We start from the raw sequence: 24,378 nt of genomic DNA on the forward strand, positions 1-24,378 counted from the left end.
TAGAGGGAGGGGAGACAGCATGGCAGACAGAGACATACACCCTGTGTGTGTGAGAGAGATGCGCATTGCCCCTTTAAGTACTCTGATGCCACTCTAAGTTCATTGCCTTTTTAAGTAGATCAGCAAGTTGAGACAGCAGCTGCTGCCAGCAAGCTCCCTCTGTCCTGAGCCCTGACATTAGCAGCCTTCTTCCCCCTCTCCTCCCCCCACGCACAGCAAGCAAGAGGCTCCTAGGAGCAGCTCCAAGGCAGAGGGCAGGAGCAACACATGGCAGTGGGAGGAGGGACAGCTGAACTGTCGGCAATTGGTAGCCTGCTGGGCGGCTGCCGCACAGGGAACTTAGGGAAGTGGGGAGCTGATGGGGGGCTGTCCACCCTGGTTCCAAGCCCCCACCAGCTAGCTCCAACGGGCTGCTCTTCCTGCAAGCAGTGGACAAAGCAGGCGGCTGCCAAACCATGTTATAAGGGAGCATTGCACAACTTTAAACGAGCATGTTCCCTAATTGATCAGCAACATAACAACATTACCTGGGACAACTTTAAGTGAGGAGTTAGTGTACTGAGCTATGCTTCCTCTTTAAGGAAGTACTCACTCAATTTTTGCTGATAAGTCGGGGAGAAAACTGGCTTGTTTTAAAGAGATGAGAGTTGCAAAAACAGATCACAATACTATCAGATCTAGGTCCCTGATTCAGCAAAGTACTTAAGCATGTGTGTAATTTTGGCATTAACTGACTGCTTGAGTGGCCACTGAAATGCTTAAAGTAATGCATGCTGTTAAATACCTTTTTGAAATGGGGCCTAAATATAAAACTGATTTATAGAGCTTGTCAAAAAAAAATTTGCACTAAAAGTTTTTTCATTAAAACATGGCCTCTTTAAGAAAACAAAACTTTTTGCAAAAACTTGCTGACAGTGAAATTTTCCATTTTTGGCAATGTTTTCCATGACATTTTTAGCAACATTTTAATTTAAAAAATTAAGATTATATTAAAACTATATGGAATAATTTTGCCTGCTGAATACACACTTCTTGGTAAATGAAAAAAGTTGATAATTTTAATTAAAATTTTAATTAGAAGTCACAGAAAATGTTGCCAAAAATGTTCATGGTGAATCCTGGAAAATGGGAAAACCTTCATAATTTTGAAATTTTTAGCAGAATCAATTTTCTGGGTTTTTTTCAATTAAGATAATTTCTCACTCATTTCCTCAGTATAGCTTTCTTGCAATATTTTTCTGCACAGTTAAAAGAAAATACTACAGTCAAAACAGGTTTACTCCTCCTATTTATAGAGGAAAGGAACAGAGAGATTGATGCTTCAGTTTTAAACACATTTAAGGGGCTGATATACCATCGAGATGAGTGTGAAATGAGAACCTGGATAGACTGAATTATCATTTTTATGGATTAGTGCAGTGATTAGTACAATTTTCCATTGTAGCTCCTCAGATTTTTGGAAAAATGCATAGCAGTGGAGGTAGTGTTTTGAGTGAAATTCAGTTGAACACATCATTATGAAAAAGTGAAGCTCATAAAATACATATACCATTAAAATAATACTTGTTAAAGAACTACAGCTCGTACTAAGGTTTTTAAAAACGAAATTGTCTTGCAGACAGCTATTAAGGTCTGACTCCTCTATCCTTAATAGTGAGATAACTATCAGGTCCATTTAATGAATACTATACGTATGTTAAATAACTATGCTATCATTAATTCTGATAGAAAATTTTATTAAAATACTTTTTGTAATAAAAAATGGAAATTATTTAGCAGGGTTTCCAATCTCAATTTAATTTTAGATTCAAGAGATTGACACTTTGCTCCTCCTCACAATTTAATTTTCAGGTAATATATGCATTTATGGCTCTGCTATGAGAATTTAATCAAATATTGACTGTTCAAAATTTCTAAGCCTGAAATTAAAAAGTCTATTGAATCACTAAAGGTAAGGTTTATCATGCTGTAAAGTTAATTCACAGCTTCTCTTGTCAGGTGCTGCTTGTAATTCAAATCTATTGACAAAATTCCCCTCTCAGATCTGCACAGTGGATCTCAGATCAGATATTCTGCTTTTCCTTCATGTGCAGGACCCCCACTGATACCAGTTGGTGTTTCATATGTGTAGGGAGGACAGATTATCGGAGTTAAGGTTTGTCATGCAAATCTATCAGTTGGTTATATGCCCATCATCACCACAGTAGCTGAAGAGGCAATTTAATCCTAACTGTCATCCAGCTTGCCAGTGCTGAGATACCACTTACCCATTTTTTATCTATGGCAAGAACTGAACCTTGAATAGACTATGTGGTCTGGCAGAATGAGTATGGATTTGGCAGTCAGGAGCTCCCCAGTTCCAATCCTAGCTCTGCCATTGCGTCACTGTGTGGTCTTGGGCATATCACTTCACCTTTCTGATAAAGACTTTAAAAGGAACAAAAAGGATATAGGCACCCAACTCTGCCCTTTGTGCCCCTCATTTGCAGTTTCTTCATGTGTAAAATGAAGATAATAATGCTTACTAGATCTGAAAATCAGAATTCTCATCACACTGGAAATTCTGGTATTTCAGCTTTGTTTTCATCCCAAATAGGGACAAAAAGTCAAAATGTGAATTTTTCACAGAATGAAAACTTGAATTTTCACTTAGAAAATGTCTAAATGTTTCGTTTTGATGCTTTTGAGCAAAACAAAATGAATCTAAACATTTCATTTGGAGTCAGTTTGACACTTAACTGCACCTGCCTATAGAGCCATGGCACTTCATTGACATTGCAGTTAAGGTGCCTCCTGTCCCCAAGGATTGAGCTCTCTGATCAGATTGCTACTCTTTTGAGTCACCTTCAGTCATGTGCCTCCATGCTGCGGCATGTCTTTCAGTTTGGGGAGATTGCCATGCATCCTTGGGAGATGTAGTCCTGCCAAAGAGCCTGTCCCATAGGGGAAAATAAGGCTATGAGGCACTATGGGCAGATGTAGTTTAATATCAAAATGAGGCAAAACTAAATAGTTTGGCCCACTTCCACAAACCAAAATATTTAAGTTCATGTCAAAACAACACAAACCAAAATATTACATTTTGATTTTCCATCAAGAAAATAGAAACATTTTAGAAAAATTGAAATTTTCCTGAATTTTGCTGAAACTGCATTTTCCACTGAAAAAATCATGTTGATGTAAAATTCCTGACCAGCTGCACTTCTTGTCCACCTACCTATCAGTGTGTTGGGAGAAGTCATTAGTGTATGTTTAATGATTTGAATGTACACATTGTATAAAAATGCTATGTATTATTATGGGCCAAATTCTGCTTTACAACATGGCTCCAACTGAAGTCAGTGGGAGATGCTTGTTCATTATCTGCTGGAAGATGTTGGGTCCAATTGTAAGGCAACCCTGTGTCTGACTAATTTAGATGTGTGAGATTCTTTCTACAGTGTTTGGGAGGGGCAGACTTTGAATGGCAATAGGAAAACATGCTTAATATGCTTTCAGTAACAGCTAATTGTTAGAATATACATAGTGGTGTAAAGCTTAGTGAGTGTCTCACTGTTTAATTTATAACATGTCCAACCAATAATAATAATGAACTAAACACTTCTCTGGAAATTTTCTAGCATAAAAATAGCAGGATCGGGGTGGAGTTTTGATCATACTGTAAATTCTTATGTTCATATCATTGGATTTTGGTAAACCTATGCATGTTACCAAGACTCATATAATCATGCATGTAGCATATGTCTGTTCACGTGTAACTGAAGAAGCTATTAAGTTTAAGCTATTCATTGTTATATATTTATTCAAAAAGTAAAATTTTCTAGGTTTCAGAGTAGCAGCCGTGTTAGTCTGTATTCGCAAAAAGAAAAGGAGTACCTGTGGCACCTTAGAGACTAACAAATTTATTAGAGCATAAGCTTTCGTGGTGAGTTGTAGCTCACGAAAGCTTATGCTCTAATAAATTTGTTAGTCTCTAAGGTGCCACAGGTACTCCTTTTCTTTTTGTAAAATTTTCTAAAATCCCTAAATGGAGTTTATTCTGGCAAAGCTAGCATTTTTTTTTACAGTTGTTATCATAGGATGCAAAACTGAACTTTCTTAATCTTTCCCTAGAAAATTGCCTTTATGGTAGCATTAGGCCTGGTTACAACAGAACACTTGGAAGGTAAGTATTCATATATTGTTTTACAGTTACACTTTAGTCTGTAATCTCATTTGTTCTCCATACTATGCTGCATACAGTAAGAATCAATGAGGAATCTGTCTACAGAAAGCTGAAGGATTTGGTAAAATCTTAACAATGCTCAACTGTCCCATCCTAAAAATAATGGATCAGAGCCCCTGGCTCTTGCTTAGCTCTCTTTGCATGCCTCACAGGGAGCAGAAATTGACTCCTCAGCTGGGATGCCTGGCATAATGGGTCAGGAGGGGGTCTGGCGAGAATGCTCTGCTCTCAAGCAGTCCCCAGCTGGTAGATGGCCCCTTGAGATCTGTTACGAGTGTCATAGGTTAGAAAATCTAAACTCCACCAAAGCTGTGACCAATGCAGATCTGGGTAGTGAATCAGAGAGCCAGTTTGCCCACCTTTCTGTAGGAAGATTTCCTCCCCTCTCCCAATCCACTTGCTGCACCAGCTAGAAAGCTGGCACAATGGATAATCTGGGCCAATGTCCATCTTTCAGTGTGTGTTTGATCCCTATTTGTTCTGTCACCTCTATAGTCCCATGATCAATCTTCAAAAATAAACTGCAAGAATTAACAGATTTGTGCCTCTTTTTCTGTTGTGAAAATGCAGATGGGGAAAAGTGGCCTGATTTGCACATTTGCTGCAGGTGTGAAATAGATTTTTTGGCAGCAAGGGGAAGAGATCCAAACATTAACTACAAATTTCAGGCAGTGCGTTTTTTTCTATAAAAACTTGGGCCCAAATCCACAGCAGGTATAAATTGGTATAGTTCCATCATAGTCACTGGTGCTTATGCCAGTTGAGAATTTAGCATTTGATTTTGCATGATTGAATCATAAATTACTAACTAATTTACTAAACTCCTATCTTCTGGCTCCCATTCAGGAAGATACTTAAGCATATGTCTAACTTTCAGCATGCGAGTAGTCTTAGGGCTTGCCTACACATTGGGATTATGTGCTCTATGGGAGGTGTAATTTCTAAAGCACACTAATGTGTTATGCATTAATTGGTCCATGTAGCCCTGCTGGTGCGCACTAGAGGTTCTCCAGAGGGCTTTAATGTAGTATTGTTTAAAACAGCACTACAGAGCACCCTAGGGAACTTTTAATGCACACCAGCAGGGTTTGCATGGACCAATTAAGGCACATGTTAGTGCACTTTAGAAATCACACCCCTGTAAAGAGCATTACCCCACTGTGTAGACAAGCTCTTAGTAAAATCAATGAGACTACTCATGCTTAAAGGCAGGCACGTACTTCAGTATCTGAGTTACAGCCCGTGTTACCCTTGGAAAATTTGATTTTTATGTATTTTTAATAAAACCACTCATCTTCCTATTTCTCTAGTACATTAATTTTTTTATTCAGTGTATTGGGAGACCGTAGCATTTTAATAACAATATCATGCCAAAATATGCAGTATGTTTTCTTCAATTTTATTGCTCGATTTTCCAGAGTGGCTTTTCTCTTTATATTTGCATTTTAGAAAATCATCCTAGTGTCCTGAAGATTGAAAATTTGAAAGCAGTTTAAAGAAAGTTTAAGACATCACCTTTCCTAATCCTTAATGGAAATAGATTGAAATGGAAATTAAGAGAGAGCATTTTTTGCGCATCTCTTATAATTCAAAAAGTACAGATGATGATTGCAAGTCTTAGTCAGAGATTATTCATGTTCTCTTTTATATTTGAGAAAAATGGGGCAGAATCTGAAATTATGATAAAGTGCAAATTATACTTATGATATGAAGAGCATCATTTTGAATAATTCTCTTGCCCTTCGGTTTCATTAAAACATGCTAATTTGATGCCACTATGTTGAAAATACCAGGTAGCACCCGATTTTCTTCCTTATACTGTAAGTGCAAGGACTTACATTTTTGAATCTACATACTATTCTAATCCTGCAGAATTAGTCCCTTTAGACAAATTCACTTTTTCTAATATTCCTACTGCTTCTAAATAAATGGCTCCATATAAAGCCATTTACTATAGAAAGGGTATTTCTTCACAATTAGTGGTGATTACAACTGTCAAGGAAAAGTACCTCAACAGATTTCACACTCCTGAGAGTTTATTATTTCAGTCCTTTGTCATGTTTACTGTTACCAGTCATTGTTGTTTGTCAGGCAGTACTGGTCATTAAATTCAGCTTATTTTTAGTGTGTCTAATGTGTTTAGCAATTTTGCGCTTTTGGAAATAAAAACATAAAGCATATTCAGACTGGGTCATTAAAACTTATTTGATATCATTTTTCTATTATGTAATATCTTTTTCCTTCCTTTGTATTGATTTACTTTGTGGTTGAGGGCCCTAGAGAACTTATGGGCTGTGATCCACTTCAGCCTAGCAACCCTTCCAGCTAACTTCCAGAAAAGTTTCTTTCCCTTCATTGGGAACAGCACACTGCCCTGCAGAGAGTCAACCTGAGCCATATGCACTCTCTTTTGAGGATTTAAGTAGTAAATGGAACATATGAACCTTGTGTTGGATTTTTGTAGGAGGTACATGTCACTCAGGATACATTGTCAATATAGGGTGCATAGAACAATTTACAAGAGATATTCACTGTTGATGGTAGTAGTGGACTGATGCTTCACTGGGGGCAAAGCTGTTTTCCAATGAATGTGTTGCTGATGTATGACACCCACCTAAAGTATTTCTTTTTAGCTTTTTCTTTTAAAAAAATACACATACATACTTGTGGCATTGGCGATGAGAACCAAACATTTCACCAGAGTGGGTCACCAGAGTGCAGCCTAGATCCAGCATCAATGACAAAAAGTTGTTACAATCTGGTGACTGGGCATGCCCTGTGGGGGACTTGAGCTTAGTTTTCTCAATCCAGTTCCTACTCAGTGAATGTCCACATCACCAAAACCCTCCAGCACACTTGTTGGCAACCTCAGCTAAAGCCAAAGGCTGGATGGACATTTGGGGTGAACTAATTTCGTGCTACTATAGGTAGCCCTTTATGGTCATGATATCATGACATTGAGAAAAATTTTGCACAGCTGCTGCCTGTAAATACATAGACTTCAGTCTCAAGTGTTTTTCACCAGCACTAACAAATGAGAAAAGATAGTGTATGTAAGCCTCAGTTTTTCCAGAAGTGACTAGTGGTTTTCAGAATTCAACTTGACACGTTTCAGGAGTCTGATTTTCAGAAAGTGCTGAGTCCCCAGAAATGGCGCATCCAAGATTACTAGTTGATTTGAAAAATGAAGGCTATAAAATACACTGACACAATAAACATCTTCCTCCATTTTCACAAGCAGTTTTCAAAGAATAAAGTGAAATACACCAGGTGAAATCCTGGCCCTATTAAAGTCAATGGGGTCAGGATTTTACCCTATCTACATTGTTGTATATTTACAGAGGTATGCTGCATTACTTTTCACAGCCATTGTTACTCCTAAATCCCTTTTGGTGTAGGAAAACAAGAGTTTTCCTGTATTTCCCTACTTCTAAATAGGACTGTGATTTGGTGCATCTGGAGTTCCAATTATGATGATGACCTTAGAAGACCTTACTTCCGCCTCTGCCAGGAACAAAGATACTGCATACTATGCACAAGATCATAATATTGTATACTATGGACAGACAAATTATCAGTCCATAGTTAAGATTGAATTTAGCTTCTCATTATGACCCTGATTTTCATCACCTTCTTAACCTGAGGAAAACAAAACCAATATACAGTAAAATTTCAAAATAGCTCTGTGATTTTTACTTGATAAAACTTGAAAGCGATATATGTTTGACATGCTCTTTTTTTTAATAACAGATATTGGTAGTGTTTTGAAAGCCATCTGAAGGAGTTTTCTAAATATGTTTCTGAAGGGATCATAATAAAATCTTTTAGTGCAGAGCAAGCCTGTTTTGGAGGAAGATGAAATAAAAATGCCTGTGTTTGAATTTTTTAAGAAAGGCTTGGTAATATCAGACCTTGAACTGCAGCAACTATCAATACTGAGGCAACCCAATTATACTGTAGAAACTGAAACTGAACACAATGCCCAAGGCGTTGGGGGCAAGAGCATCTTGCTTAACAAGTTAGATCTACATTTTCCCCTGATGAATGAAAAACACAAAATGAACGTTTCTTTCCATGGTTACAGAAATCCAGAGCAAACGTCAGGAAAGAAAGAGAAGAAGCACAGCAAATCCAGCCTATAGTGGACTCTTGGAAACTGAGGTACTTTATCATACACTTTTCACCACAGTTCTGTTCTGTGCTAATAAAAGGCTTAAGTGCTTCTTATTGCAAAAGTACATATGAATGAGGAATCTCATATGATTGATGGGGGAGGGGGTATGAAACAAACATGTTTTATCTCAGTTTCTAGGCAACAGTTTTTCACATCAGAACATCATTTGGCTCTAACTGGAACCCTTGTTGATGGTCTGAGCAGAGGCCAAAAAAGGCTAAATAAACATGGGACCTAATTACTCTCTTTCCCATAGAGAAGGGCCTTTCCAGGTCAGGACTGAAGACAGTGGTGGGTCAGTATGTTGAAACTTGCACTGCTGCTACAAATGTAATACTTGTCAGTGAAAAAGCAGAGAAGACTTCATTTTCCAAAGAAGACAGTCTAGCCCTTTCATGAGCATTTATTAACTAATGTTCCTATGGGTCCTGTAGATAGTAAAGGAACTCCGAAGTGAAACCCTGACATGTAATTTTTGCTCTCTTATTCCAGTACTATCGTATTCAATGAGCTTTCGCAGGTGTAACAAAATTTGACCCTAGTCTAGCATTGGATTCAATGCTTGGGTTATTTTTTTTTTTTAAAAAAAGTACATTTTGACTTTCTCATTTTGTTCTGATAATGGCAAAATATTTTGAAAAGGTTAAAAGCATTTTATCTATCGTGGAGATTTACTTTTATATCATTAAAATTAATATTTTAGTGTAATAAAAGTTAACAAAATGATCAACATTATTAAAATGAAACATTTTACCATATTAAAATGAAATATGTTGACAAGGAAGCTATTAGACATTATCTAAACTAAATGTGAGGATAGTTTTCAATTAAAATTTTTCAGAATCTTTGTTCCACTGGGAATTTGGAAATGTTATCATTCAGTTGTAATTCAGAATAAAAAAAAAATTGAAATCTCCCATAGAATGGAAATTTTGGTTTCTGGCAAGCTCTACGTATAATGAACATACATTAGTTTTTCCTGTGTGCTATAAACCAAAGGACACGGATTTTGCTTAACAAGTTATCAGCAATGCAGATTCTTAGCTAAACTAACTTTTTGAGATTTCCGGTTATTTTGGCCAATGTGGTAGAGGGGAGGTAGTTGATTGTTGAGAGAAGGGAACTGGTAAGCAGAATGTAAATGGGTTGTTGAGTGACTTATTTGTGAGGAAGGTTGGTCTTGCGGTTTACGGCAGTGGAGTGGGTTTCAGGAGACCTGAATTCTATTCCCAGTCTTGCCCACAGACTTGCTTAGTAACCTTGGGAAAATCGCTTAATCTCTTTCTGTCTCAGTTATCCCTATTACACAGATGGGGAATGTTGATGCTTCCTTTTCCCCACCTCCTCTGTCTTATTAATGCAAACTGTGAGTCTCTTGCTATAAGAAAAGGAGTACTTGTGGCACCTTAGAGACTAACAAATTTAATTTAATTTTAATTTAATTTTTTTTTAATTTAATTTAATTTTTAGCCGTATAGAGTGGAAATCTGTCAACTTCATGAAATTATTTTTTAGCTGTATAGAGTGGAAATCTGTCAACTTCATGAAATTATTTTAAATTTGTTAGTCTCTAAGGTGCCACAAGTACTCCTTTTCTTTTTGCGAATACAGACTAACACGGCTGCTACTCTGAAACCTGTGATCTCTTGCTATAGGTACATATAGTGCCCAGCACAATGGGGTCCTCAGTATTATTTGTATTTTATTTGTGTTGTCTCATATAAGGTCCATTTGGCTTGAAGTATACTACTACTGGATTGTTTAAAATGTATTTTGCATGGGTTTTTTGGTCCTAAACTGAGGAGTATTTTTGAGAAATTAAATTAACTTGTATAGGGTTGATGAGGAGGTAAATACATTTATCATATCCTTGTTCTTATTAGACTTATTCTCAAAAGTATATCCTAAAGTGAAGAGTAGCATGTAGAAAGAATCTTAAAATGAGAGAGTCGTGGCTGACCAGCTCTGTCCTCATTAAGAGTTGTCATTAAAGACTGACCATAGGGAATGTCATTCAAATAAAATGGAAGCAGAAGGTATTCCTCCAATCAATTAGCTTCTCAGATTGATTTACTAATCAGTGAGCTGAGGTATTTTGTGGCATTTTTCAGGCATTTTGGCGCAGTTTAATTTACAACTGATCTAGTGGATGATCTTTAATTCATGATTGTTTAAATTGAAATTGCATATAAATTACACTTCTTATTTGCCCCCCTCCCCCAAACTGCCGAAGCCAAGAAAATGTGCTTCATTGTGCTGTTAACTGCCTTGATTGTGAATATGAAGTTACTGTTTCAAATTGGACTTTTGTTTCTGCAGCTAAATCTCTGCCCAGAAGCATGTTTGGGGGTTTTATGCTGTTAAGAAATTATTCCATTCTTCCACCCTGGGTAGTATATATTTTAAAACAGAAGGAAGGCTATGTTTCAGGCTGAATGTTTTCTGAAGGAACAGATGTCAACTGAAAATTCATTAGCCATCCAGTCATTCATGTATTCTGAAGAGCATGACACTAGAGAGCAGTTTACTAACCACTGAATAAATCATTTGTTAGAAAGAAAACTCCGATTTTCCTGAAAGTAGGTTCAACAACATATATTGGAGGAGTACAGCACTCTTTATAAGGTCACGGCACAGGAACTAGATGGCTCAGGAAAGCAATTACTGTGGATGGAGACCTTTATTCTTTAGATTACAAACCCAGGTTTCTAGTGACCCATAGCTGTTACCATCTGGTAACTGGTTGGAATGTTGTTTGGTTGTCTCAGTCAAGTACCTAGTAAGCAGGTGTCCATAGGTTTGAAATTTTTTCAGACTGAAATGACCACTGACACCTAAAGGTAGTGCACATTAATGTTTGGGGGAAATATTTTCCCAAGGCCTTTGCATACAGCTTGCAATCAAAATGTACGTGTATCACATGCAGATAATTGTCACACAAAGTGGTGACTTCTTTCCCCCTCCTGTGGAAAGTTCATCACCAATTCTATCGACACTAATAAAAGTGTTGTCTCACAGCAACAATTTAGTATGTATTTGTTTATGATAAATGTTGTTTGGGTGTCAGGTTTTTTAGTACTGTTTACAGACCCCAGGAACCACTCCTGAAGCTCAATCAATAATGTTGGTAATTTGCATTTACCGCTTGTTAATAAAATCTAATAAAGTGGTCTATAAAAACCTTGCTAGAAGATGAATAATGCAGTTGTATATGGCTTAGTTGACCATCTGAGAAGCCTTAAGCAGACTATACTCTGAGTCACAGAATTAGCTTTTTGAGTACTGATTATGCATGAAGGAAATTCCTTCGAGACTGATGGTAGAAAAGTATAAGAGAGCCAGAGCTCTTGAGATGACAGTATGGTTTCTTTTCTCTCCCTTTGCAGCGGAAACGCCTTGCATCAAATTATTTGAATAACCCCTTGTTCCTTTCAGCGAGAGGTAAGTATTTTTTTAAATGAATACATTGTTGTTATGATGTGGTATTAAATATGTATTAGTTGTATTTGTTATTAATTACTTCTAGAGTACCATAGGATGCAGAGCTATACAAGACCCCTGCCCCTTGGACTGTGCAATGAAAATAGATGGTTATACTGCAAAACAAAAGATAATGTTAAGGAGTCATAAGGATATATAGCATGATCCCCAAAGCCCTGGGAAATCTGTGGAAAGATTAGGTTTCTAGTGTTGTAGAGAAAAAGTAGATGTTAAGGAGGCAGTATTGCAATTCCAAATGTTCAAAAACCATGGGATTAGACTAAAAAAATAAATTAGGGGGTCTTTTAATTTATCTTCTGGTTTTCAGCTTTTAGCGTTCACATTTTCCAACTGTACTCTGTAACTATGAGAGCTAGAAACATAGTTTTCAAAGAAAAAGTGAAATTCTCATGTACTTACTGACTGCAGGAGCTGAGCCTTTAAGGAAAACACCAAATTTTTGTAAGATTTCACGATAAAAACAAATTGGCAACACTGAACTAAATTTGGAGAAGAAAAGTAGTGGCTCATGGGAAGAAGGAATAAGTGGCAGGCATAAGGGGCAGCATGAGAAAAGGCACAGAACCAAGAGTGGAAAAAAGGGAAGAAAGAGGGAAAGTTGAGGAGAAAGGATTAAACAGAACATAAAAGGAAATAAAAATTGCATTGTAGGGGGGACAGTGCTGTGTAGAACTGAGGATGAGGGGCTTGAATACATTGCAGAAGAGGAGAGGAAGACTGTAAAGAGATCTGAATATTTCTTTCCCCTGATGCAGCTGCTACAACTTAGATTCTACTGTTTATACACGATAGTACTTTAGAGGTAGGAAAGGACAGGGACCTTTATCCTTTTTCTACAATAAAAGTATTTTTAAATATTAAGGTGCAATTAAAAGTGCCATTTTAATACAGATGCAAAGTTGTGACCTGCTTTGGTCTTTTCTTCCTATGTTGCTGATATCCCATTTTCCTTACTCTTCTTATACAACTTAATACTGATGCCTGTGTTTACCTGTAAACACATGCCTAGAGAGAACAACATTAGCTAGGTTACTCTCAGACCCTCAGTAAATCTCGTTGTTTCCTCTGTGTGTCTGTGTTTTTAGACAGGTGACAAAGCTTCAGTGGCATGACTATCACAAAGCTGCTTGGGATATGACACTGTTTTACCTTAATTGTTAGTTATTTTAGTAAGCCCTATAACTATTCTTCCTAATATCTAAAATCCCTGTTGCAGTGCTGAACAATTTCTCCATTGTCTGTCTTAATTACATAGCTCACAGCTTTAGTTGTTATATATTTGTATTGTGGTATCATCTAGGAGCCCCAGTGATGGACCCCATTGTGCTAGGTATTGTACAAACACAAAAAAACAAGACAGTCCCTGTCCCAAAGAATTTACACTCTAATCTAATTGTCTCCATTGCATAGCTCACCAACTTGCTTATTATACCAACCTCCCTTTAAAAATAATTCTCAGTTTAGATCATTCCAGCAGGTAGAAGAGGAAAAAGTGGACACTTAGAGTAGACCAACTTTATTGACAAATGCGAACCAAAAAGGATTTATTTATTTTTGAAAAGCATTGTATATTTGTTAAAGAAAACACAGTGTGCAGGAAACAGCTCTTCCTTTACAAAAAACGTAGGAGAGAATGGTGCTTGTGATATTCTCGGTGAAGTGTCAGTTACTCAGATTTTGTTTATTGGGAAAAATCTCTTAGCTGAAATGAGGTCATGTCCCTGACGTGCATCGCAACTCCCCAATTATCCACGCCTCTGTTTATCTGAATAGCTTTCATGTGCCCCGTTCATATGAATAATCATAGTTTCACTGTTCTCAGTGTGTGTGAGTATGAATACAAGTGGTGCTTTGGACATGTGGATCAAATTCTGTCTGCCATATGTATGTAAACACACACCAGATAATGTGTGATCAGAAAAGGAGCACAAGAAAGAAGTTTCCACATCACTTCCATCTCCCTAACCCAAAGAAAGACTACTCCATCAGCTGACTTACAGGAGCACAGGAGAGAGATTCTAGGACTTTTCAGGGAGACATTGTGCCCAAGTGTTTTGTGACACAGCAATGGAAATTACAGACTTGCTGTTGTGAAAAAAACCATTAAAGAATGAATTTTACCAAACAATTTCTTGAAAAATTCAGTGTATTTTTCAACCACCTCTAACTACTCTTTCCATCAGGCTTGGGCGATAGCCCAAAACATGACACATTTTTTTGACATGAGCGATTCTGATGTTGAAGGGTTGATGATAATATAATGCCCAATCCTGCAAGGTGTTGAGCACTCTAGCCATGAGTCAGAAAAGCATTTAAACACATGCTTAACTGTAAGTCAATGGGACTACACCTGTACTGAAAAGATAAGCACCTGCTTAAGTGCTCTGCTGGTTGGGGGCCAGAGTGTTCCGCTTTGGAAGAGTCAAACCTTTAAAGAAGAAATTTTCCTATCTAGTTAAGCATGGACAGTTCCTATCCATCGGAAGTTTAGGACAGACCTCAACCTTTTGATACTATGAAATTTTTTAACATCTTCAGCATTTAGAGTTTGATGCCCGAATCCTGAAACCTAAATAACATGCAGCTCTGAATACTAAAATATTCATTGGTGTTATTTCAAGTGTCACTCTCTCATGTAGATGTTAAAATAACTGGCTAAAACCCTCCCTTCTTTCATCATTTGTGTCATGGCTTGACTAAAATTCATTGCACTGATGTGTTGTCCACTAACTTGTTCTCTGCCCTTCTTTCATGTGCTAGCAAATGAGGATCCATGTTGGAAGGTATGTTTAGCAAGATTTGTATATTACCACTGTCTGTCTCATCATCATGTAATACAGTGCTTGCTGTTAATTATTGTAGTCTCTGCCAGGGTACAAAATTGCAATGTTTCCTTTCCCTTTTTTTTCCAGAATTTCTGGAATCTCTCCAGTTTACCTAAATTTTTGAGCCATTAAAGCAGAATTTCAGAACAAGTTGAACTTGTGTGCTTTTGTGTTCACAGGTTTTAATGTAATACTTTGTAGAATCCATTGATTGAGAAAATGTGGTTTAGGTTTGTGGTATTAATAAACATCTAAGAAAAATATTTACTGTTCTACTTGAATAGATCTCTCTCTCTGTTAAGATTAAAATCTAGAAATTTTTAATAGTGCTTTCTAATATTGACATTTTTGGAGAGGCATTTTGGACAAGAGTAATTTTGAGTTTAGGATCTGATGCTGGATAAAGCTGACATGAAACTTTGTAAAAATGATATTCTGAAAGATGAAAACATGATTATAGAATAAATTTATTTCAATAAATCATTTTTCCCCCTGGAAAACTAGTAGGAAAATTGAGGTTTTTATGTAATGATTCACAAACCATGAGAGCTCCAAAATCAGTCTCTCTTTTATTAAAATGTAGTTAATTATATGAAGAGTAATTGACAGTGCCACCAGATTAGCATAGCAATTTACTACATGGCATTGTAACTTTGTTAATGAGATTTAGCAATATATAAAATGAACTACAGATAAAGTACTAATCAGTCTTGTTTGAGAAAGGTTTTCATAGTGGATCTGTGTGGTTGGTTTAAATCAGAAAACAATAATTAACAAAATAGAGAAGAGAGGGATGGGGGCCCTCTATAGGAAATTTGTGAGGGGGCATGTGGGAGAAAGTTGTATTCATGCTTGTTTCCCTAGCTGCTCTTCAAGGCAGTGTGCATAAGACTTGGAACTGTGTTTTTTTTTCCCCAGAAACTTTTGCTTGCTTGCTTTTACTGTGGACTTGAAGGACAAGTGAGCCACATATTGACACTGGCCCACTCATCAAAATAGAACTGCACCTGGTGATATATGTGTGTTGGAAGTGACAGTGACACACTCCCAGAAACAGAGAGGAATAATTATAACATTACAGGCTGGAAACATTAGTTGATTCATATCTGTGTTTGATTGCTGTCTGTGTGATTGTTTGATTATTTCACATTTTTTCTGTTTGTTGCAACTCACTGGATTTTGCTCGTTTGTTGCTGATGAGTACAAAATTGTTTGTCTTCCTTCTACAGCAGCGAGGAAGCTTTTGAAAATGAGATACTGTGTTTGAACGGTCTGTCTGGTGAAGTAGTGACTCCAAGTGCTGCTCATGGAAAGTTATGTTAAGAGTTGACTTGACCCAACCTACCCTTTTCTTCTCTTTCAGAATGAAATCCGCCATGATGAACACTGTACAGCATGTAAGCGTGGCATTAACTTGCAACCATGTGGCACATGTCCAAGAGCGTATCACCTCAATTGCTTGGACCCTCCTCTTAAAACTGTCCCCAAAGGGGTTTGGGCCTGCCCAAAGTGCCAACAAAAGGTAAGTGAGTTGAGGCATGTGTATTGCAGTCATTCCAAGAAAAGAAAAAAGGGGAGAGTGAGTTTGTACATCATAATTCTAGAGGCTGTTTCAGCCTACAATACTAGCTAAGGAGACAAGATTATCAAAAGTAATACAGTAGAACCTCAAAGATACAAACACTAGAGTCAAGGACTGACCAGTCAACCAGGCACCATGTGAAACTGGAAGTAACCAATCAGGCAGCAGCGGAGACTAAAAAAAAAAGTCAATAATCTACTGTGCCTGTTTTGCATCTTAAAAGTAGGCTGGCTGGGATGCCTGTTCCCACCTCACCCCCCCCCCCCCCCATGCTGGGCAGCCACTTACAGCTAGGAGGTGAAGAAGCTGGGGCTGTTAGCCTAGGGCAGCCAGAGCCAACAGAGCAGGAGCAGTGCTGGGGTCTATGCCACTTTCACCCCTTCCCTCTCTCCCCCCCCAGCAGGAGGGGGACACGCTGTTTTTACCCACCCCCGTTTCCCAGCCGGGAGGGGGACACGTTCTCTTGCTCTCTCTCTTGCTCTCTTCCGGGAGGGGGACAAGCTTGCAAACACAGTCCAACTCAGAAAGGAAGCTGCCGGAGCTGAGTGGCCTGAAGTGTCAGCTACTGGATCTGGACCCTGAACTGCACTTTGTTCAGAGTTACAAACATTTCAGAGTTACAGACACAACCTCCATTCCCCAGGTGTCCGTAATGCTGAAATTCTACTGCATTGAAGTTTCTTCGGTAATTTGCTGCTTTTGTTGCCTGGTAGTTTCACAGTACTGGTCTCATACCTTACCTTACATTTTTCCCCTCCTGATTTCATGGTATTGCATCCCTCAAGATTTACGCTGAAAGATTAAAAATGGCTGTTCATTTCCTTTACGTTTTTCTTCTCTACAATAAAAACCACCTGTACGTACAACTGCAAAGCAAGTAATGTAGTTCTTGCAGATGGAGGAGACAGTGTCATGCACAGACAATGCACCAGAGGATCTGAAGGTTGCAAGGAGAGTACGCCATCTTCTTTATAAGTTTTATCATATGCAGCTATTGATAATCATTTTATAAATGCAATTCTAACAGTGTTCAGACAAGCCAAATGATTAGCACCAGGTTTGTAAGAACTATAAAATAATGTTGCTAAATTTCAGAACGAGCGGGCTTAATTTTTGTTCCTTAGAATTCTCTGCTCTAGCCCCTAGGAAAAATTACTATTAGTTTCTTTGGAAATGTCAAAGAGAATTGCTGGTCTATATTTACATTCAGTGGAACCAACCTATCTTCTCTTTCTCATACCCAATACAATTGGCCATCTTAGATCAGAATGATGATGCATCAAGTCCAGTATTCTATCTCCAGTATTCTATCTAATAGGTAGGCAAAATACCTCTAACAGTCCTGGAAATTGTGTAAGCCTGTATGAAAGAGGCTGGAGAATAATTCCTTTTGGTCCTCTGTGGTGGTGATCAAGTGTGAGATTTGAAAACCCCATCCTAGCAATTATGTAGTGACACTGTTTATAGTGAAATAAAATAAAAGTTACAGAATTCTTCCACTGCATTTCAGTTTACAACTTATAATTCCAATTATATCATTCTTTGTAATAGTAAAGTTTTTTTTGTGGGGTGAGTGGGAAGACGTTAAGTGTGTGTGTGTGTGTGTGTGTGTGTGTGTCTCTCTCTCTCTCTCTCTCGGTGGATTACTAATTTTTGTTGCTCCCTGGATTTATAGGTATTAAAGAAAGATGAAAATGTGCCATGGACTGGAACTCTGGCTATTGTTCATTCCTATGTTACTCATAAAACAGGTACAGAATGGCATGATTCCTGATAAGAGGCTCTCTAGTCCCCAGTTTCACCTTTAAAATGGGAAAAAGAAAAGGAGGACTTGTGGCACCTTAGAGACTAACAAATTTATTTGAGCATAAGCTTTCATGAGCTACAGCTCTTGTAGCTCACGAAAGCTTATGCTCAAATAAATTTGTTAGTCTCTAACATGCCACAAATACTCCTTTTCTTTTTGTGAACACAGACTAACATGGCTGCTACTCTGAAACCTTTGAAATGGGAGTGACTATCTAACTCAGAGGGCATAAATTCATGTTAGCAAGATGCGTGGAAGAGCTAAAGCTCCATAAGATCAGTTGTAGTGCCCGCCAGTATTACTAAATGCTTTTCATCCCAGCCTCCTGTTCTCACACACATAATTTTCTGTAACATTCACCTTTCAGCTGAAGTTTTCAATGTTCAGTCATGGATTGAAGATTAATTTGTTCTTTTAAAAACTTTGAAAGAAAAGAAAAACTTTGGAAGAGACAAAAACATACATTCTTTTCAAACTGGAGAAAAATTCTAAAGTTGAATGAACAATTAATAATAAAACCTTTTTAATGTCTATTCAAAAACATCAAATGTTTTGATTTGACATTTCATTTAGAAACTGGTCATTTCCATTCAGTACTTTGTCTTGAAACAGTTTTGATTTTTTTCAAAACAACCTTTTAGCCATTTTCTAAATTTGTGTTTTCCTTTTTTCGGCCAAAACTGTTCACTAAATTTGACCCCAATTCACAAGTATTTGGTGCCCTCCCAAAATGCACTTTTTGGCAAATTTACTGTTTGCAAACATTTTAAGACAAGCTCTAATTCTAATTACACTTTAAAGTACAAGGCCAGTGTAAAAAATTTTTATGACTGAAAACATGAAACATGAACATAGTCTTTGATAAGAACTAGTGCCTTTGCTTTAACAAGTATTGGTTTTGATTTAATAAAGACATGACTGTCTGAAATTGTGTACCTAGCATTTGTGAGAGGAAATATCCTTAAATGAATTTGTGTAGCCCTGAGCAGGTAATTTAATCTCTTTGCCTTAGTTTCCCTATCTATAAAATAGGGATTCTATATCCACCTCAAAGGTGTGTTGTGGAATAATGTCTGTCCTCTGCTTGAACCCTTTCAAAAGTGATAGAGAGTTGTCTTATGTGCAACTATTTAATGTGTCTTATGGACATAACTCCTTATATAATTACTTATGTGTGTCTTATGGAAACTCAGTTTCTCTGGCTATGCATTTTGAGATGGGACTGGGTAGACCTATGCAGTGCTCCATCTAGAACACTTAATCCTATTCTCATGAGTCAGTGCACACCATTTTTTCAGTCTGTATCTTAACATTTATATTCTAAACTTTATTGTTCTACAGTCAAAGAAGAAGAGAAGAGAAAATTATTAAAGAAAGGCAGCGAGCTGAAGAGCGAACATAGACAGTTGGAAGAGAAAGAGAGACTTCTCAACAATGCGGTTAAAGTAAGACTCCAGACTGTGGGGCATACTGTCTCCTACAGAATTGGTTATAAAGCGCTTATGCTTGAAAAACTGAGATTTGATGGCTGGGAAATGAGTTATGCTCACAAACTATGCATGTTCAAGTGTGAATAGTTTCTTTACAAAGAAACATATATGGTGTCTCTTTGTGGTGGGGGGGTGGAGGTGAGCAAGATACACTGGCAGGTTGAGGAGCAGAAGGAGGCAGTGGCAGATCTGTTATTGGAGCACTTCTCCACTCAAATGAGAATACAAAATTAAACATATCCTCTGTCCCACTCTATACACAAGTCAGAGCTGTATAACTACAGTATAGCACTTCCCAACTTTCACAAGAAAGATCTGTGCGTGACCAGCTGCTTCAGTGCCAAGAGCCTGCGTATCCGTCCAAAAGAATGAGGTAAGGCAGATATGACCATCATCACCACTCTCAGAAGGTCTAGTATCACAGCAGTGTTCTCGGCATCTCCTACAGGAACTAGAACCAAGTGTTGCTAGAGAGGGTCACCCAAGCATTCCCTGATTCCAGGTATGCGTATACACTACTTCTACCAGTCCCTGCCACTCTAGAGAGTGTTAGCCTGAATTCAGAACCCAAATTCCTAGCTGCTGTGGGCATCAGGATTTACCTGAGGCATGGCTATCTGACCACAACCCTGCCCCCAAACTATAGCGCTACTAATAATAAGAATCTGCTTGGTTGTTTGTAATATGGTGTAAAGACATATTTTAAATCTTCTCTATCCTGGAAAATTAAAGTGGCAGCTGCAACAGTAACTGGTCAGTACTTGTTCTATCATTGCAGTTATCCAGGAGAGGTATGTTAAATATTTTATCACGTTTAAAACAGAGTGGAAGGAAAAGTAATAACTTATTAAAAGACATCACAGTGGGAAGTACACCCTTTAACTGTGCGTAACCACCATCAGCACTAATGCAAACTAACATGCACAGAGAGAGGTTTCTGTAGGGTGGAGTGTTCTCTAGTGGTTAGAACAATGGAGTGGGATTAGAGATTTCAGAATGAAAGAGAGTTGAAGCTAGCCCAAACTATCGTGTGTGTATGTATGAATAAAAATAACTGCTATTGAAGTCAATGGGAGTGGTGCAGAAGCAGAATTAGGCCCTTTGAGTGGGAAGCATTCTCTCCTAAATGGCAATTTTGGCCAATGATAATATTTATCCAATCAAAAATGTTTGGTTCCTGAGGTGTAGATTAATTTAAAAAGTAAATTACCAATTGAATTAAGTGGAAAACCCCATACACACCACATGTGACAGTGATATTGTTATAAATTGCAGACCCATGTATTTATTATTCATCTTGGACTACTTCACATGCCCTCTAATTCATCTCCCCCAGGGCTTATTCCAAAATCCCAAACCTCTGAACAGCTACCTTTAATAATAATTAAAAAAAAAAAAAAGTCAAGTGTTTCCCGAGAACGGCAGAATGTTCTCCCCTAAAACTATTCTGGACCAAGGCCCATGAGAGAAAATATGCAGACCTGGACCAGTAACTGGTTTGGGTCTCATGACCTACTGGAGAGAGAAACAGGAGCTTTCATCCATTAAAAGTCAGAAATACCCTTCCCAGTAGGATAAGACTTCTGTTTCTAGCCATGGTAGAACATTAAATAGTGGCCCTTCAACTAACATTTTATACCTGAAAAATATTTGAGGTTGTCTTTAGAAGTTATCACCGGCATTCTTGTTACTAAATTGCCTGGATTTAAGTAAACGGATTTAAAACAAACACCACTTTATTTAATCTCCCTAAAATGGACTGTGAAATATGTGCCACATACATCAGAGTGTAGTTTGACCTGAAGGTTTTACTGAAGTCATTTGGGAAGACTTACAGTGTTGTTGGTGGCTTTGCCACTTTTGAGTAATGTGGCCATTGTAAATCCATGCTAACAAAATCTGTAGACCGTGATCACATGATCATGTATTCTTCCTGTCTTTCAACAGGATATGGTCAAAAGTGCCCTCAGTATATACTTGATCTTAGATGAATATTGGTGAATACAGTGCATCACTTAGCATTCCTTCATTAGTTATACTTGTGTTTCTGCTGTCTGCAAAGGAGAATGTAATTTGTTTGAGATGGACATGTTCTCCAGACATGTAAATCATGTTTGGGGAGATGTTTGATGCCAATTTGAATGTATTCTCAGTCTCTCCTTCCCTCTCCCCATCTCTCTCTCTCCGACAGAAATGCTTAGAGCTAAAAAACAGCCTGTTGGCCCAGCAGAAAGGGACTCAGTCATCGCTGGAACGTCTCAAAACTCTCATTAGACTGATACAAAATGAGCAGATGATTCAGGTTACCATGACGACAACCACCACCTCCTCCCTGCTAACTGTCCCCTGGATCAAACCCTCATCTGCCTCTGCTGCCAAGCACAAAGCCTTGCAGCAAGCACAGGGCAACAACTGACAGAGCTGTCTGGGGAAAATGGAAAAAAAAAAAACAAAAAACTTTATACACGTGCAAAGGAGAGATGAAACTGAAACAACGGGAAATGAAGGAAACAAAAAACAATCTCATTTTTTTACACATGTAGAACTTAAGCCAATCAGTCCAGTTTGTAGGTCACTCTGGCAGCAACTTCCCCCAGAGCAGATTTTGCTGCAGTTTTGTATTTGCCAAGACCTTCAGTGCTTATGAGATTTGTTTTGTTATGTTGGCCTTAATGTATTTATGAATAAGAAGGAAAAGAAATAGAGTGGCTGATAGAAAGTGAAGTATCCTTTTTGGAGGGCAGACAATTTTACAAGTTTGCTTTAAAGGGAAAAATTCTAAATTCAAAGAGTTAGTAAACTAGTAGGGAGGTAGCTGGGCTTAAAGCTGTTTGTGGGAGGAAACTGGTAATATAAAAAGAGCTGGAACTACTTAGGACTTGACATGGATTCTTAGCAAAGTGAACAAGGTCTGCCTCACTGATTCAGGTGAACTGAAGATGGGCTGTTTGACAAGAATGATATCACGGACGCTCACAGAGCCTTTAAAACAAAAAGATCATTTTTTTCAGTATTATAGCTGAATTGCAGATATTTAAATTAAAAAACTGTATGAAGTTAGCGTTTCTAGTAAAATATTGAAGTATTTTCATGCTGATGCTTCTGTATATGCGTTCTGAAGTATTTAAAGAGGTATGACTGTAAAATTCCTTACTTTTTTGCAGGTCCTTTTTACTTATTTTGCTATTGATGTATTTTTCTCATGGAGTTTTTGTGCAGATTTAGCATAAACCATATAGTGGATAGCTTTGGCAAGTTGGGTTCAGTTTGGTTTTATTTTTTTGGTTATGTTTTGAACCGTTTTCTTTTTTTTTTTTTTAAATAAAAGTAAATAAAGATTGTTTTCCTTTTATTGCCAGTACAGATAATATGCCAAAAATAATTTTACATTTTTGTACTGCGTTTTTATTGTAAAAATAGGTAACATGGAAAAAAGCTGGTGGGGTTTTTGTTTGTTTGTTTGCAGGAATATCTGCAAAAATGGTACAGGAAAAAAAAAACTGCCTCAAGGGGTTGTTTGTCATATTGGATAATAGCAAGAATTTTGGGGGAAGGGTGGACTGGGAAAATTAAGGGTTTGCTGGGGTTTTGGAAACTTAATTCCTTTTAAATTTTGTTGGTTTGTAACACATTTGAAAATGTTTAGTATTAGTCTGAGAAAATCTTAGAGCTCCTGCTTGTTTCACTAGCGAGTCTTCCTGATACTACAAGGGTCAGTCTGGCGCCTTCGTAGGCCACAGGCCTATCCTGTAATCCTGAGGCCTACCTCGGAAGTTAGTGATGGGCAACCCCTTTTCCTCTAACAATGCAGCGTTTCAAATAACCACTGATTCCATTCTCCAATCCTTTAGTTACTTAGCACAACAGGTATGAAACAAAACAAAAGCAAGGAACCACACAGCTAGTCTCTCACATCAGCATATGACATGGTGCCGAATGTCACTTTTTTTTAAATGAGGGACTGGCCTTTTCAGTTGCCCATCACTAGGCAGCACATGGTCCCCTTCAACCATTTTCACAACTCCGGGAGAAACTGTGCAGTACTATACAAATCTATTTTAATACACTTAACACTCAGTTGAACAAGATTTTTTATATTCTTTTATTGATGAACAAAGTGAACTAAGTAAAACACAATTGTTATACATTGATTATTGTATGCCAATTATGCATTCTAATGTGGCTTGCAATGTAAGTGTTTTCAGGTTTAATGTTTTTTTTTCTTCTCAGACAAATTTAAAAAAGGAAAATATGGAAGGTTGAACATGTGAAGAATTTCTGAAGACGTATCTTGGACTGTTAAAAGTAGTTATTTTGAAAAGGGGACTGTCCAGTGGATAGTGTGCATAGAAAAAAAGTGTTTGTCTTAAATATGCCAATGTAGTTTTACTTCTTTATGATGCATTAAACTTGACTGACAATTTAATAGTGGTGTGGATGGTGTGATATTCATTCTTTCAGAAATACAACCTGCTTCAATCCTTCAGTCCCTTCTCAGACCAAACACCCCCAGAGATCAAGGGAAACCCACAAACTTTAATGTAATCTCCTCCATCCCCTTACAAATTATATGTATTGCAGTAATGAACAGATACCCCACTTACAGATTAGGACCCCATTCTGCTAGGTATAGTGCCTAATAAAAACAGACAGTCCCACTCCCTGCAGAGAGTTTACAATCTATGTAATCATTTTTCCCTTCCACTACCTACACTCTTGTTTCTGCTTTTCTTCACCATCCTTTGTGGTACTGAGCCTCATTCACACCTTGGTT

The 24,378-nt window shown here is 37.7% G+C and overlaps 1 protein-coding gene across 9 annotated transcripts in view; it reads left to right on the forward strand.

The window, feature by feature from the left end:
• The window catches only part of PHF21B (PHD finger protein 21B), a 165,949-nt gene extending 141,919 nt beyond the window's left edge, over window positions 1–24,030 (forward strand). For 5 of the 9 annotated variants that reach the window (XM_043515460.1, XM_043515424.1, XM_043515435.1 and 2 more), the window contains 9 exons: window positions 4,114–4,165; window positions 8,310–8,386; window positions 11,786–11,840; window positions 14,661–14,683; window positions 15,644–15,685; window positions 16,089–16,247; window positions 17,983–18,058; window positions 19,456–19,559; window positions 21,796–24,030. In XM_043515460.1, the coding sequence (XP_043371395.1) occupies window positions 4,114–4,165; window positions 8,310–8,386; window positions 11,786–11,840; window positions 14,661–14,683; window positions 15,644–15,685; window positions 16,089–16,247; window positions 17,983–18,058; window positions 19,456–19,559; window positions 21,796–22,020 (813 nt within the window). In that variant the 3' untranslated portion in view covers window positions 22,021–24,030. The other 4 variants (XM_043515426.1, XM_043515431.1, XM_043515443.1 and 1 more) reach the window with 3 other exon arrangements.
• The last annotated feature ends 348 nt before the right edge of the window (window positions 24,031–24,378 follow it).

The sequence above is a fragment of the Dermochelys coriacea genome, chromosome 1, assembly GCF_009764565.3.
Source record: "Dermochelys coriacea isolate rDerCor1 chromosome 1, rDerCor1.pri.v4, whole genome shotgun sequence".
NCBI classification, from domain to species: domain Eukaryota; kingdom Metazoa; phylum Chordata; order Testudines; family Dermochelyidae; genus Dermochelys; species Dermochelys coriacea.